This window comes from Trichomonascus vanleenenianus, assembly GCF_965637985.1.
Source record: "Trichomonascus vanleenenianus strain CLIB 3782 genome assembly, contig: TRVA0_004S, whole genome shotgun sequence".
Lineage (NCBI taxonomy): Eukaryota > Fungi > Ascomycota > Dipodascomycetes > Dipodascales > Trichomonascaceae > Blastobotrys > Blastobotrys vanleenenianus.
The window spans coordinates 362981-378819 of record NW_027481883.1 but is presented as its reverse complement, the minus strand read 5'-3'; the positions used below and the strand labels follow the sequence as shown (position 1 = coordinate 378819).

Genomic DNA, 15839 nt, shown 5'->3' with positions numbered 1-15839 from the left:
CAAGAAGCGCATTGAACGGCGACTTTTTGGCACCGAACTTTTCAAGCGAATGAATTAGACCTACGAACGAAGTTTAAGTGCCGGACAATTGTAGCAAATTGGGTTCGCTTATGGGGTTATGTCTGCGATGCTTGATATCACGACTTAATTTTTCAACTAACGCTTACCAGTGCAGTAAAATGTCGTGCTGGTATATGACGATAAATTCGTTGATGGGGAATGTGGCAAAGCAGATTCGGGAGAGATTTAAAGAGGAAGAATTTCCTTTACTTATACATTACAATAATGAGAATCGTTAACAAATGCTACCTATGATACCGGTACCGATAGTAATTGCATAACTGTTACACGTAACATGTATTGATAAATTTTACACAAAATTGCAACTATTCAGCCATGGCGTATCCACAGCATAGCAGTACCGCTAATTCAATTTGCAGCTTTCATTAGCAATACTGTAGGTATCGGCATAACATATCATTGAGTAGCAGGAGTAAAGGATATCCAATTATGCCTGAAATTCATCTAAGTACTTTGTAAGCGAACTACCGTAAATGTCGCTGATGAATCTTTTTAACTACCCATATAAACGTAAGAGAAGTTGGCCGTATTTTATGCCTGCTCACAACTACCATCCATTGTATCTAATGTTAACATCGGACTGAGTTTTGAAAATAGCCATGAGAAACAATATAGTCAGGTTATAATGGCATGAACCTATCTCATGAGGAAACATTTCAGGCCAAGTTAGCATCACAAGCTCACTTTAGCATGCAATTTCATTCGTTATAGTCTATGCCTAGACGTCTATATAAAATATATATGGATCTACACTATATTAGTAGCCTTCAAAAGTAAAAAACCAGTACCGGTAGTAGATCAGTAGTAAAAACCAATTAGTAACAATGGCCCCAATACAGGCAGAAGAGGTGCTAATACAAGTGAGGATCATCTCAGATAAGCAACTCCTAGCTCATCAAGGATCTCGCAGCTCTTGAGAGGCATGTTCAATGCTTCATTGTAAGCCTCTTCGTTCACGAAGAACCACCCCTTGCTGTCCGAGATCTTCTGCTGCTTATACTCATACTCATTGTAGCACCGTGTCTTCATGATCTGGACATACGACAGCTCCGCCCGCTGGTCGAGCTGGGCCATCTTCCGGTCGTTAAGATTTCGCGTCTCTCGGGCGCTCACATAATACGGGATGTGATGGTTCGGCGTGACTCGTTCCGTAGTGTACTGCCCTTCTGGCGAAAACTTGAACTGCGGCCCCACATTTGCCGAGCTATTACCGCCAAACAGAGAGGTCACCACCATCAGTAGCAGTAATAACAGAATGGGCCCCAGCTGTACCAGGTTCTCTATAGAAAACGGGTTCTCATTCTGTGCTGCGTGTCGAGCAGCTCCCCGGGCCGCAGCTCCTCCTGGACCGGTCGTAAACGCTGTAAACGGCGATCCCCCGCCAAAGCCATTACCAAATGTGTGCACGCGGATGTTAGGCCCTCCAAATCCTCCGCCGCCAAACGCCCCGCCATTGAAGAACATGTTAAAGAGCTCCTCGGGCGATATATTGTCCATGCCAGCCGGGCCACCGCCCCCGCCAAATCCTCTAAACGGTGAACCGCCTCCCGCAGAGCCTCCAGGCATTCCGCTAAACCTGCTATCCGGATCCGCGCCTGTCTGGTCGAAAATCCGCTTCTTATCGGGATCAGAGAGCACCTGGAACGCCTTTGACACCAGCTTGAACGCCTCGTCAGCTCCGGGTGCCGAATTCTTGTCCGGATGCATGATCAGCGCCAGCTTCCTATAGGACTTACGGATCTCGACCTCGGACGACGGCTTCTCAATATCCAGGATAGCATAGTAGTCCGCTATGGCGCAACTCCGCACCCGGTTCACCGCCTTCTCCTGGGCCGGCGTGTAGCTATTAGACTGCCTGCCCTGGTCGTGCGACCGGTGGCTGGCCGTTGTCGAGTGTGCTTCGCTGGACGTGCTCGGCATGCTATGCTATAGCTGTGTATGTCTTCGTCCACCCTCCTGCTGCTGTTGCGCTGGAGATTTCCAGTTTTGCCGTGTCGTGGTCCTCCACTTTATGTGCTTCGCTTCCCCCCTCTCTCTGGCCCCGGGCCGCCGCAGGAAAAAATCAATCATGACATGATATACGCTAGACAATTTCCACAGCGAGCATATCATATCCTGCGGCTTTACAGACCGAGATATACTAATCAAAACGCGTAACTCCCCGTCCGACGCCAAATTAAATTGCCCAAATGGCGTTCCTTTCTCCTCTAATAGACGCGTCTTTTATTGGAATTATAGTATGCCGGAGCTTGTTAAAAGAGCGAACGGGGACATAAACTCGAGTTTTAGCGCGGTAGACTCCGTGACGACTGCGAAGCGCCTGAAAAGTGGGCCTTCGCCGTCCTCCTTTGAGCTTGATCTGGCGCGAGTGGCGGACGAGATCAGAGAGATCGATGGAGGTAAGTACGCACGCGTTTTTATTTCGCAGCACCTGATCTAACCATGTACAATAGAAGGCGCTGAATTGTCCCAGAAATGGGACCGTCCGAAGCTGGTCAATTTCGACCCCGATACTACCGATGTTGTATTCCAGCAAATTGATGCGGAAGAGGCAGTAATCGACGGTGAAGTAAGCGTTGTGCGTATCTTTGGCGTCTCCGAGGAGGGTCACTCAGTCTGCTGTAATGTTACAGGGTTTTTGCATTATTTCTACGTTCCGGCGCCAGTCGGGTTCACTGAAAGTCACCTCGACAATTTGGCTTCTGCCATCAATGCCTCAGTGCCTCACAGCTTAGATCACTTAGAAATTGAGCTGAAGGAGAGCCTCTGGGGATATACCGGCGGCAAGCAGTCACCCTTTATTAAGGTGTTTGCCAAAGATCCTAAGCTTATTAACAGAATGCGAACGGCCTTCGAGAGAGGCATGATCCAGTACCAAGGTTTCACACAGGTCGAAATGACTACTTTTGACAATATTGCATATGTGCTAAGGCTCATGATTGACTGTCATATTACTGGCATGTCGTGGATCACTCTGCCTGCTGGCAAATACGATTGGCATAAGTACGATAGCGTGTCGCGGTGCCAAATTGAGGTGTCTATTAACTACAAGAACCTCGTTGCTCACGCGGCAGAAGGCGAGTGGCTCAAGACGGCTCCTTTGCGAGTAATGAGTTTCGATATCGAGTGTGCTGGGCGTAAAGGTATTTTCCCCGAGCCGGAACGGGATCCAGTCATTCAGATCGCGAACGTTGTGACACGACAGGGCGAGTCAACCCCATTCATCCGAAATGTGTTCACAGTTGGCACATGTGCCCCAATTGTCGGCAGCCAAATTTTTTCGTTTGAACACGAGGAGGATATGTTGAGAGCGTGGCGAGACTTTATCCAGAAGAGTGACCCAGACGTTATGATTGGCTATAACACGGCCAATTTCGATCTGCCCTACCTCCTCGACCGTGCCAAGGCGCTCTACTTGACAGATTTCCCATACTTTGGCCGATTGACGAACGTACAACAGGTTGCCAAGGATACTACGTTCTCGTCAAAAGCGTACGGTACGCGAGAGTCTAAGGTGGTTAATATTGATGGTCGAATGCAGCTCGATATGCTCCAGTCGATTCAGCGAGACCATAAATTGCGGTCCTACACCCTGAATGCTGTTTCTGCAAATTTCCTGGGCGAGCAGAAAGAAGACGTGCACCACTCCATTATCACAGACTTGCAAAATGGCGATGCTGAAACGCGTAGACGGCTGGCTGTGTACTGTCTCAAGGATGCATATCTCCCATTGCGTCTTATGGACAAGCTCATGACGCTTGTTAACTACACTGAGATGGCCCGTGTCACTGGTGTGCCATTTTCGTACTTGTTGAGCCGAGGCCAGCAGATCAAGGTCGTCTCGCAGCTGTTCCGGAAGGCTTTGGAAGTTGACCTCGTCATCCCTAACTATCGTCATGAAGGGTCATCGGACGAGCAGTACGAGGGTGCTACCGTTATCGAACCTAAGCGAGGTTACTACGACCGGCCTATTGCTACACTCGATTTCTCCAGTTTGTACCCCAGTATCATGATGGCACACAACTTATGCTACACGACGCTGCTTGATAAGGCTACTATTGAACGGCTCGGACTTGTGCAGGACAAGGATTACATTGTCACTCCAAATAACGACATGTTTGTTACGCAGAGCACTCGGAAGGGCATCTTGCCCATTATCCTCGAGGAGTTGCTGTCGGCACGTAAGCGGGCCAAGGCTGATCTAAAAAAGGAAACCGATCCCTTCAGGCGGGCCGTGCTCGACGGTCGACAGCTGGCGCTCAAGGTGTCTGCGAACTCTGTCTACGGTTTTACTGGTGCTACCATTGGAAAGCTGCCTTGTCTGGCCATTTCTTCATCCGTTACTGCTTTTGGGCGAACTATGATTGAGAAAACCAAACAGGAAGTGGAAAAGCGCTATACAATTGCCAATGGCTACAAGCATGATGCGGTTGTTATCTACGGTGACACTGATTCCGTAATGGTGAAGTTTGGGCTCGATGATCTTGGCGAATGTATGAAGCTGGGCCAGGAGGCTGCCGATTTTGTTTCGGACAAGTTCAAAAGACCCATCAAGCTGGAGTTTGAGAAGGTGTACTTCCCATATCTGTTGATCAACAAGAAGCGATATGCGGGCCTCTACTGGACGAAACCGGAGAAGTTTGACAGAATGGACACGAAAGGTATCGAAACGGTGCGACGAGACAACTGTCGGTTGGTGCAGAACGTTATAGAAACAGTTCTTATGAAGATTCTTATGGATCGTGATGTCCAGGGCGCTCAGGACTACGTCAAGGGTGTAATTGCAGACCTTCTCCAGAATCACGTCGACATGTCACAGCTGGTCATCACCAAACAATTGTCACGAACGGATTATGCCGGCAAGCAGGCGCACGTGGAGCTGGCCGAGCGAATGCGTAAACGAGACGCTGGTTCAGCACCTACTCTTGGCGATCGAGTTGCTTATGTTATTATCAAGGGGTCCTCGAATATGAAGAACTATGAAAAGAGTGAAGACCCTCTCTACGTGCTTGATAACAATATCCCCATCGATACCAAGTACTATCTGGAAAACCAGCTGGCGAACCCTCTGCAGCGAATTTTCGAGCCTATTATCGGCGAGCGAAATGTCAAGTCGCTTCTCCATGGCGATCACACGCGGAAAGTCGCCGTAGCTGCACCTACTACCGGTGGCCTCCTCAAATTTACCATCGTAACTGAGATGTGCAAGTCCTGCAAGCGCCCTCTCCGGGGTAAATATGCAAAGGGACCTGTTTGCGAGCAGTGCATAGACCACGTCGGCGAGCTGTACGAGGAGACGATCCAGCAGGTGAATGTTCTGGAACAGAAGTTTGCCAAGCTGTGGACCAAGTGCCAGCGATGCCAAGGCAGTCTTCACCAGGAGGTTATCTGCGCTAGTAAGGACTGCCCTATTTTTTACATGCGCAAGAAGGCCCAGAAAGACCTCCAGAGCGAAATTAAAGAGCTTGAGAAGTTTGACCACACGGTGTGGTAAACCGCCATGGCATATTGTGGCATACATGTACTATCAGAATGTACATTTATGGCACTTAAGCTTGGTATGTCCACCTATTGCATTTGGGCTTGGAAGTCCACCTATTGCATATACAGTGGAGGTGATGAATGGCGACGAGAGACATTATGCAAGCTGACCGAATCTTTATGCAGTCGGCCATAGCCGGTCCCGTATACTCCACACTCCACGACCGCCAAACGTCAAAGAGAGCAGTACGTGTATTAACAACATTCGAAAAGCATAAATAGTCCTCCATAAGCCAGTTTTTTTATCTAATATTGTCCAACAAACAATATACAAGCATCATGAGCGTAGTTCAAGTAAAAGATGAAAAGGACTTTTTCGGCAAGATCGGCCAGACCGTGGACGTTGTAGCATCCAAGCTCGGGGGTAAGGTGCTCTCATTCTCGGACCAATGGTTCGCAGAGGCTGACAACCTGTTAAAATCTGCTCCACCAGTGTTCGAACGTGTGTTCATTCCTACCGGCCTTAAAATGGACGGCTGGGAGACGCGACGGCACAACCCGCAGCCATTCGACTGGGCCATTTTGAAGCTTGGCGTTGACTCGGCAAAGCTCATTGGCTGTGAGGTTGACACCGCGTTCTTCGTGGGCAATTATGCACCTGCCATCTCCGTAGAAGGCACTTTTGTCAACCATGAGAGCGAACTTGCCAGCGCCCAATGGGAGCCGATCGTTGAGAGGATAGACTGTGGCCCTTCGGCGAAGTACTTCTTCGTTAGGGAAGAAGGCCTTACTATCAAGGCATATTCTCACGTACGATTGTGCCAGTACCCAGATGGCGGAATTGCCCGATTCCGACTCTACGGCCAGCCGACCGCTGTCTTCCCAAAGGACAAGTCTGTTGTGCTTGACTTAGCAAGCATTTCTAATGGCGGCGTAGCCCTTGCTGCGTCCGACGTTACCTATGGTAACCCTGGCGACCTTTTGCTACCGGGCCGAGGCATCGACCAGGAGGATGCCTGGCAAACTGCACGAACGCGAGGGGAACATTACGACTGGGCCATCATCAAGCTGGGAGCTCCTGGAAGGATCAACAAGATCGTAGTTGATACTGCCTTTTTCATCGGCAATTGCCCACTCAAAGCGGCCATTCAGGGTATCAATTCCTCTACAGATGATATCAAAGAGTCTGACTCTAAGTGGGTCGATATCCTCGAGCCTTCTGAGACTGCGCCAGATGCCGAGAATGAGTTCCCGATCAAAAACGACAATGTGGTCACCCACGTCAAGCTAAAGATGATCCCTGATGGTGGCATGAAGCGACTTAGAGTCTTCGGCACTAGAGCTTAGAGCTTAATCACTCACTAACCCCCTTTAGATATAAGTAGGGGCATTGGACATATCACAAGACACTGATCAATAGCGTTAATCATAGGGCATACCTGACCGATTGATGATCGATCATCGTTTACCAATAGAACCACCCAACGGCTAAAAGAATTTCTAGTCTAAGAGAATGGCAGTTTATTTTCGTTCTAATAAATAAAGCTCATAAGATCGTAATTGTCCAAATTAATAAATCCCTTTATTCCAGTGTTTATCGCGAGAGCAGGTATTCTCTGAAATCGCTCTTGTAAACATCCTGAACGGCTGACAAGTCCTTGAGGATGAGTCGGCATGCAACGTGTGCAATGAATGTTCGGTATATCATGAGCCATTCGCCGCCACATTGGGTCTCATTGAAGTGTTGCTGCACCGACTGGAGGGCGTTTGCCAACGAGGAGATGGCGCTGAGATAGTTTGCCAGGGTCAGGCGCTGGAACTCCGCGGAAAGTGGAGTCGGAGGCTCGCTCGTTGGAGGGGAATCGGCTCCAATTGTGCTCTTCTTGCGCAGACGCTTGAACACAGATTTGTGACTCGATGTCGTGGACTGGGTTGACTGCGAGGCAGTTGGCGTCAGCGCATTGGAGACGCTCGACGAGGAGGAGCGCCGCTGGCCCAATTCCGGAGTAGAACTAGACTGGCCGAGCCCGTTGATGAATGCAGAGTTAAACTGCGTCTCGAGCGCATCAAGTGCATTTTTGAGGTAGTATGTGTTGGTCTGGTGGAGGTGATCGGCTCCGATTTTGGTAAGGTCGTTGATGCACTTAAGCCGCGGCTCCAACAACTTTGGAGAGATTGTATCGACATGCCACAGATCATTGGCGAGGTAGAACGATGACGTGAGGAACGCGCCGGCGGGATTAGACTTTGACGCGAGGACCTGGCGCAGGAACCACAGGGAGATTTGTTCTTGGTCAGTTGGGAACACAGCTTTTGTGGCGGCAGTATCATTTGGCGACAGGAAGGACTCATAGGTAGCCGTGAAGAGCTGCATCGACGGCGTGGGTGGGGTAGAATTGTCTTTGACGGGAGAAATCGAGCCGCTCGAAGTGCTCGTCGCTGGAGGGTGGTGGGTATGAAGACTCAACGACGAAAGTCTCAAAGTTGCCGCGGACTTTCTGCGAAGAGACAAACGGCCACGCTTGACTCGATGCTCAACATCGCTATTCATGCGACTAAGCTGCTTCGGCAGAACAGTACTAGTAATCGTAGAAGTATTTTTACTGTCGTCAGAAGTGGTGGTGGCAGAAGGTGTAAATGGAGGCATTGGGGGCAGTGAAGCGGGGGCAGGCTGCTCTAGCCGAGCAGAAATCGATCGCGGACGGCCCCAGTTTGACCCAATGGACGAGGAGGACCCAAATGACTTGTGCCGGGGGCTGGAAGTCAGGGATTTGGGGGATTGGAACGCAGACCGTGTTCGGGGATCCTCGGGATCGAGTTCAACCGCGTCCGACATGCCATAGGAACTAAGAGTTGACCGCGAGTTGCGGAGATTCATCGAGTTGTTAGTCGAAGTCGAGTGGTTCACCCGGTGGCGGCACGGATCAAGCTCTGCTGGATCCTCGTTGCCAGCAGCACTGTCCATCTCCTCGAGGATTCTGCTCCTTCGCGGAGAATTGATGACATAATTGCTAAAGCTGATGCTGCTAGCCGTGCTTTGGCTCTTATTGTGCTGCTGTTGAGGGCTTCTGTTAGCGGCAGAGTAGCTTGCAGTGGCTGTCGGAGCCACTGAGGACTTACTTGAACTATCCTGGAAAATGAGGTCTTCGTTTTGGAACTTCATGTTGGTAAACATGGAAGTGTACCCTTCGGTAGAGAGCAGGTCACGGATATCATTGTCAAAGGCTTCCAGAATGCTCTGATGCGACATGACCTCGTCTACTGGCACGCGCGGAGGAGAGTACTGGGGCTCTGGTGGTATATCCTCCGTACGGAATGAGTTGATATTCGGTTGAGACGGGGTCCGTGGAATCGCACCAGCCGAGATCTCGTTACCGCCCGTGAGTTCTAACGGGAGCACATCTAGGTTGGCCATTCTCTCTGCGAGCTCATTTTCGACAACATCGGACGGGCTCTGGATGGTATCTTCGTTAGTGATGGTGGAGTCGTTATGGGTGTTGCTGCCCAGGGGAGTGCTCATGTCAGCAGTCGCTACCGGAGAGTAGGCCCCTGATTCGCCAGGTGATTCGGGCTTGGTGGCCCCGGACGTACCCGAAAAGGCCGAATACACGGTTGACATTGATGAACTTGAGCAGTTGGTGGAGACGGACTGGCTAGGGGTATGATACCTTCTTCGGTCTAGCGGGCTATCGTCTTCCTGTTGGTGAATTTGAGACACGGGTTCATTGAGCATTGCTGCCGGCAGCGATTCAGGGGCTCGCGGAGAATGATTCTTTTCGCCAGTGGAGGTATTTCGCGCGTCCTCGGCGTGATAGTCGTCGTTGCAGACGGTGGAGTTGGTCGAGTGAAGGGACTCAGTTTCGTTTAAACTAGCGGATTTGTCTCTGAGACTGTCTTGGTTTCGGTTCGCTGCCGAATTTGGTGAAATTTCATTCACCGCTGGCGCGTCGCCCTCTCTTGAATAGATTTCCTTCACTAAGCGCTCCCTCGAAGTCGTACAGCTGTCCACCTGGGTGTTATCTGCAGTCTGGTTGCCGACCGCCGCCGCTGGCGCAGTGATGGTGTGGCCAGAAGTAGGATTTTCGCCCGCTACTGAATCAGGGGCCAAGGAATCAATTTCCGCGCTACCAGCACTGCAAGTATTAGAAGGCCTAGTAATAGAATGAACTTCCTTCACTTTGACCACAATTAATTCTTCTTTTCCTTCTTCTTGCTCGTTTTGTGGTGAAACTTGGCCCTCGTCTTCCTCTATCTTTGGTGCGGTAACCTCCTTTGACGCGTTTTCCTTTGATGCGTCGGATGCGTTTTGTTCGTCTGGTTCGTTAGCAGAAGAAATTGATAATGTACTGTTGGTGTCCAGGAAATCCGTAATCGGGTATGACAAAATGGTTAGATTTGTTGACTCCTGGTCCAAGTAAGTGCTGCTACTGCTGATAATACTCCCTGATCCCGCAGTGGCCCCCCTATCCCCAACCTTCTCGTTAGACTTGGGGAGTTCCAGTAGGTCTGGCACACTCTTTGGTAACTTTGCGAGCGAGCTGCGACCTGTCAATTGGTTTCCCGTCGCCTGCTGGCCTTGCAGCCTTCGCACACTTTCCTCTACGAGACTCCCCGAGGAGCTATTCCTACTCAGTCTTGCCGACCACACGCTATTCGGATTTGAACCCTTTCGGACCTACCCCCACCAGTCAAATATTAAAGTTAGTATACACATTCCCTTTAGCAAAATAACTGAGACTCGCCCGTACCTTTGGGTTATACAACTCGGATCCACTTTCGCCTGCCAGGAATGGGCTTTTCATGACCAGGCCGCGTTTACTCAGGTCGCTCAAAGTTTTCGTCCTGCCACCAGAGAGATAGGAAGTCGAAACAGATCTTTTTGGACTTGATGCGGATGATTTGGCAACCGCGCAATGGTTATCGCCCGACACCATGGCTGCTGCACACAATCTCAACAAATCGTGTTTTTCCAGGGAAGGCCTCCGCTACCGGCTTGCAGGATGCGACCGTCAGGTTTCCCCTGATTCTTCCGGACAAGAATATTTTGTTTTTATTTTTTTGGCTTCTTTCTCAAGCCTAGTTCGACTTTTTGTATTTCGCAGGAGAGAGAAAAAAAGTCCCTCAATTCTGATGTGAGATGCGTGTGTTTAGTGAGCTGAATGATGGAGGCCGCCTGGCTACGACTGGGCATTTTCTTTGGCTGTAATTTGAAAAATAACCCCCTTTGAACCCCTGTAGTCACGCCGCGAATACAGGGATATCTCAACCCTCCCCCCTTTTTTGGCTGCACATATTAAACGGGCATTCACGTTCACCTGCAGTCGCATCGCAAGGGGTATGAACACGCGTTACGCATTGCTGTCGTTTACCCGCTATGTTGGCATATATGCGGAACGCGTACCAATGCCATGGGTGAAAAGCTGGCAAGTACTATTATTGATACCATATTATATAGTAGGATGGACTTTGGCTACGGGAATTAAAATATTCTGTTGCGGCGATCGCGCAGAGAGGGAGAGTCGTAGTAGCCCGTGGCAGCGATCCAATTAAATGCCTGGAATAGGCATGGATGAGCCGCATTTTCGCTGCATCAAAGCTGTGACCAACTGAGAATGCTGGTTGATTTTTTAACAATTAATTTCCTATACATAAGTGAGTCAATTATTGCAGGAATTTGCATGGTTGAACAGCTCGCGGAAGCTCTGTTTCTATGATTGTTAGACCTGTATATGCAGCGATGATGGAAAGAACCTGATTTAATCACTATCAGCTTGAATAAGTCACATATATGTAAGATAACACAACAGACTTTAATGAGAAAGTGAAAGACAGATAATGCATTTAGAAAGAGAGATTAAGCTATATAAGTAGTGTATAAGTGTAGTAGTACAGCAGTTACAGTGGCCATGGACATGTTGTCAGCAGCCGCACTGTTATCAAGTGACCAGCACCTCAAGGCTTAAGAACTTCAATACACCATAGATTACAAAGTAGATAATTAGTTAATCTAAATCTCTACGAAGCGGTTCTGCAGGCTAATCTTCGCGGAGCGGAGCACCAAAGGGGGGGGGGGGGGGGGGGGGGTTTGAGGGGACCGGGCCCCAATTACACTTAGGTTGTATTCAAGGGCCAGCCCTCAAGCTTCCGTAGTTCCGCTTTACGGAGAGAGGTCGATGAGAGGCAAGTTAGTAGCTTGGGAATAGTAGTATGTAGTATACAAGGTTAGTAGGAATAAAAAAGGATTAGTCACTCGACTCGCTTTCTTCTTCTTCAAGGCTGTCGTCGATGAACTCGCAGGCCTCTTCGAACCGGGTCTGGACGAGCGAGCCAATTGCCAGGGCGTTCTCAGCCTTGATGACTCGGCCAAACTTGCGACGTGGTTTCTTGGCGTTAACGGCGGGGTCCCACGCCGGATGGTCGCTTGAGGCGAACACGAGCGAGTTGCGATAGAACCACTCGGCGGTCGTCTCGTCGACGACGGGCACGAGCGGGCGCAGCTGAACCGGGGAGTTGGCAAAGGCAATGACGGCGCGCACTCTATCTCGCACGGCGCGCTGGCCCGCCAGCTGGACAATGCCATGATACGCCTGCCCGATGCCAACGAAGATGATATCCTTTGCGTCAAAGTACTCGATGAAGCTGTCCCACAGGAAGAGACACGTCTCCTGGGCGCACAGCGTCGCGTTGTAGCCCTCTTCATACGCCTTGGGGATCGCTACATCAACGACGCCGTACTCTTTGCCCGCGGCGTAGTAGTCGAGGAACTTCTCTCCGGGGTCGACGACCAGCGAGTCGCCCGTGTCAACTGTGCCCAGCACAGCGTCCCGGTCTGCCCAGATCTCCGGGGTGTCGTGGACGACAACTACGACCGTCTGCTTCTTATGGATATCTTCGGAAGCCAGTATCTGGGCGTCCATGCCAATGAGGAAGCTGTTGGATCCGCGGATAACGGGAAGGGAGCACATGCCGAACTTACGGAAGTAGAATCGCGACTGGTAGGCGCGCACCATCTCGTCTAGCGACTCGTTCGTCGTGTTCAGGCTGGTGGCTGGTACCGAGGCGGCTTCGTAGGCGGGGCGTAGCGCCCGCCAGTACTTGGCGTGGGTCTTGACTACCTCCTCTACGTCGCGAACGGCGTGCTCAGTGGGCACCTTGGTGTGAGGCATGCCTGGTGGGTCGCCAAGCAGCACTTTGGTAACGGCCAGAGCCGACTTGGCTATGGCGTTCAGGTTGTAGCCGCCTTCAAGCACGACCGCCAGACGCCCGTTGGCAAGCGACTTGAGCATATGCGTCATCTGGGCGTACCCATTTGGTGTCACCAGCATGCCGCCCATGATGTCCCCTTCGGCGGCATCGAACCCGGCCGAGATGATTACGAGGTCCGGGTCGTACTCGACGGCGATGGGCATGATGACCTTCTCAAACGCGTACAAGTAGTCTGCGTCGCCCATTCCCGCGTGCGACCACGGCACGTTGACAGAGAATCCAGCGCCAGAACCATCGCCTACCACGTTGTGCCCGCCAAACGGCGTTCCCGGGTAGAATCTGCCTCCCTCGTGGCGGTGGAGCGACATGTACAGCACCCGGGGGTCGTCCAAGAAAGCCCTCTGCGTGCCATTGCCGTGGTGCACGTCCCAGTCGAGCACCAGAACTCGCCGCACCGAGTCCGAGTAGTCTCGCAGCATAACTTTGGCTGCGACCGCCACGTTGCTGAACAGGCAGAACCCGCCCGGCACGTGAGGCTCGGCGTGGTGGCCCGGCGGCCGGACCACGGCAATGCCGTTCTTTACTCTACGCTCTACGACGGCCTTGCACAGTTCAATGGCGCCTCCGCACGACAGCTTGGCGCACAGAAAGGAGTCGTTGCTGAGGTAGATCGAGTCCCCCTTCTCTGTCTCGTGCAGCAATTGCTCGCGTGTCATGGCGACCGAGGACGCAATGAACTCGAGGTGCGCTCTGGTGTGCACCATGAGAATCTCCTCCTCGGCGGCCTCTCTCACCGGGATCTTGAGCATCAGCGGCCCCAGCTCTTCGGCACCGCGCAGGTCGGGGTCGCGCAGCAGGCCTGCCTCGGCAATCGCCTTGTAGATGCGGTAGATGCGCCGGGGGTCCTCCGGGTGCGGGTCGACGTAGTCCATCGGCGAGGTCACGATGCGGCAGTGGTATCGCATGCGCACGTCGTAGCAGATGCCCGTCTTGAGGTTGGCGTAGACGAGCTCGGCCGGAAGGTCGGCGCTCACGCTCTCCGCGACAGGCTCGGGCTCCTCGCGCTTGCGTTTCAGCGATCCGTCCTCGAGCTTTACGCCATCGCCGTTAAGCACCCCGGGTCGGGGTATCTCGTCCATCGCTTCGGGGTATAACGTGGGTTTAGGTGAAAAGTTCAGAATTGTCCCTTCCCCCCGTTGGGACATCACTTCACTTGTCAGCCCGGCGACCGGCCATTAAACACCCCCAGCCATCTCGTACCCCCAGTTTTTGGCGCCCAAGCGTCAATTAGCAGACAGATCCATAGGTACCGTAGTTAGGATGAGTATAGCTAGGCCCAAGTTTTCAGTCTCGGTGCAGATCCAGGAGCTGACGAACATCCCCCAGGTGTCCGGCGAGGTCTTCGTCAAGTGGTATCTCAAGGACTCGGCCAAGCCGGACGCACGAGGCAAGACGAACCGGGCGGCGATACGCGACCACCGCGCGCAGTGGCACTACTCGGGCGAAACGAGCGTGCGCATTGGCATCAACAAGAGCGGCGAGCTGCGACACAGCTGGGCCGTGTTCGAGGTCACCTGGGACAACGGCAGCTCGGGAGGGCGCATGCAACTGGGGCGCGTCGACCTCAATCTTGCCGAGTACGCCAGCCCCGAGGGGCAGGAGTCGAACCGTTACCTGCTCAAGAACAGCAAGGTCAACGCGATTCTCAACGTGGCCATCGCGCTCAAACAGATCAAGGGGCCCACCGACTACCGCGTGCCACCCCTCTCGGCGCCCCAGATCTTCGGCGACATCACGGGCGTCATGGACGAGCACAAGACGCGCACCGCTGGCGCCGCGCGCGGTGCGGCCTCCGCCGCAGCCTCCGTCGCTACCGCCCACGGCACCGGTGCGGCGTCTGCGGCGTCTGCGGCGGCACGCCGCAGGGTGTCCAAGATGTACCACAAGACTTACGCTGTCAGCTGGGACCCGTCGCCCCACGACCTGACCCCCGACGACTGCATCGAGGACATCTTCGCCGGCGGAGACGGCCTCGGCACCATCCAGGAGCCAGAGCACTCCAGTTCCGACAACGACGACGACGAACCGCATCTGCTGTGCGAGGAAGACGAGCGGGAAGACTTCCAATCTTGGGTCATCAAGCCGCAGCCACTCTAACTGGGGGCCAGCCCCCAGACCCCCGTGGCTCCGCTGCGCGGAGGTCTCGAAGATAAACATATGATTAGCGTGTGCGGTACTGGCTGCGGCGCTCTTCGTACTTCATCTTGCCCCGGCCTTTGAGAATGACCCCGCCGTCGTCCATTCGCGGTTTCTTAGGCGGAGATAGCCTTCCGGACTCTTGCCTCTCCGATCTATATGTGTCCCGCCTACCATGACTGTCCCGTCTTTCGAATTTATCGTGCTTGTTCCTTTTGGTGTGTTCTCGGAGATTGGTAGACGGATCTAGTTCTTCTGGAAGTTGGGGCTCTGGTTCTTTTGATACTTGGGGTATTTGAGACTCCGAGGGCTGCTTCTTGCGATAGAGAACCTCTCCACAGCGCTCAATTGCCACCTCTTCGCCCGGCAATGGCCGATCCTCGTCGTCTACTTTAACCTTGTATAGTTCGGCAATGACAGCCATACCCCTGATGACCCGCCCAAACACCGTAACACTGTTTTTAAGCCACGGAGTAGGCACCAGCGTAATAAAAAATTGGCTCCCATTTGTATTAGGTGTATTCTCGTTCGCCATGCACAGGTACCCGGGCTCTTCAAGACCGTTCCACCCTAAATTTTCATCCTCAAAATGGCCGCCAAATATAGTCCCGGGCATATCTCCACCCTGGACGAGGAACTCTGGAGCCACGACTCGATGGAACTGAGTATTTTTATAGCACAGTTGCCGACCGTCGCGCTCGACACCCTTGCACAGGGCTAGAAAGTTCTCCACAGCCCTGGGTGCTTTTTCATCAAACAGTTCTACAACCACGCGTCCCGAGGACGCCTTAGACTTTATGTCCAGAAATGCCCGAGTCATTCTACGGTACTATCTGGTGTATCACACTTCCAGTATTAAAGGATCAGATCAGTTG

The 15839-nt window shown here is 52.2% G+C and overlaps 7 protein-coding genes across 7 annotated transcripts; 3 read left to right on the top strand and 4 right to left on the bottom strand.

Annotated features, from left to right (window-relative positions):
- Window positions 1–948: 948 nt before the first annotated feature.
- TRVA0_004S03862 (J domain-containing protein) lies at window positions 949–2001 on the bottom strand (the record flags this gene model as incomplete). Its single annotated transcript, XM_076682770.1, has 1 exon — window positions 949–2001. The coding sequence occupies one exon, from the start codon at window positions 1999–2001 to the stop codon at window positions 949–951; it is 1053 nt and encodes a 350-aa protein (XP_076543132.1).
- Window positions 2002–2320: 319 nt separating this feature from the next.
- Window positions 2321–5575, top strand: POL3 (DNA-directed DNA polymerase delta POL3; the record flags this gene model as incomplete). Its single annotated transcript, XM_076682769.1, has 2 exons — window positions 2321–2480; window positions 2535–5575. The coding sequence occupies 2 exons, from the start codon at window positions 2321–2323 to the stop codon at window positions 5573–5575; spliced, it is 3201 nt and encodes a 1066-aa protein (XP_076543131.1).
- A 326-nt stretch (window positions 5576–5901) lies between these two features.
- On the top strand, window positions 5902–6909 carry DAL2 (allantoicase; the record flags this gene model as incomplete). Its single annotated transcript, XM_076682768.1, has 1 exon — window positions 5902–6909. The coding sequence occupies one exon, from the start codon at window positions 5902–5904 to the stop codon at window positions 6907–6909; it is 1008 nt and encodes a 335-aa protein (XP_076543130.1).
- Window positions 6910–7156: 247 nt separating this feature from the next.
- Window positions 7157–10364, bottom strand: TRVA0_004S03796 (uncharacterized protein; the record flags this gene model as incomplete). Its single annotated transcript, XM_076682767.1, has 2 exons — window positions 7157–10237; window positions 10311–10364. 2 exons carry the CDS (start codon window positions 10362–10364, stop codon window positions 7157–7159), a joined length of 3135 nt encoding a protein of 1044 aa, XP_076543129.1.
- Window positions 10365–11804: 1440 nt separating this feature from the next.
- Window positions 11805–13907, bottom strand: HDA1 (histone deacetylase HDA1; the record flags this gene model as incomplete). Its single annotated transcript, XM_076682766.1, has 1 exon — window positions 11805–13907. One exon carries the CDS (start codon window positions 13905–13907, stop codon window positions 11805–11807), a length of 2103 nt encoding a protein of 700 aa, XP_076543128.1.
- A 181-nt stretch (window positions 13908–14088) lies between these two features.
- Window positions 14089–14925, top strand: TRVA0_004S03752 (uncharacterized protein; the record flags this gene model as incomplete). The annotated part of the gene is made up of 1 exon (XM_076682765.1): window positions 14089–14925. One exon carries the CDS (start codon window positions 14089–14091, stop codon window positions 14923–14925), a length of 837 nt encoding a protein of 278 aa, XP_076543127.1.
- A 64-nt stretch (window positions 14926–14989) lies between these two features.
- TRVA0_004S03730 (peptidylprolyl isomerase) lies at window positions 14990–15784 on the bottom strand (the record flags this gene model as incomplete). Its single annotated transcript, XM_076682764.1, has 1 exon — window positions 14990–15784. One exon carries the CDS (start codon window positions 15782–15784, stop codon window positions 14990–14992), a length of 795 nt encoding a protein of 264 aa, XP_076543126.1.
- Window positions 15785–15839: the final 55 nt, after the last annotated feature.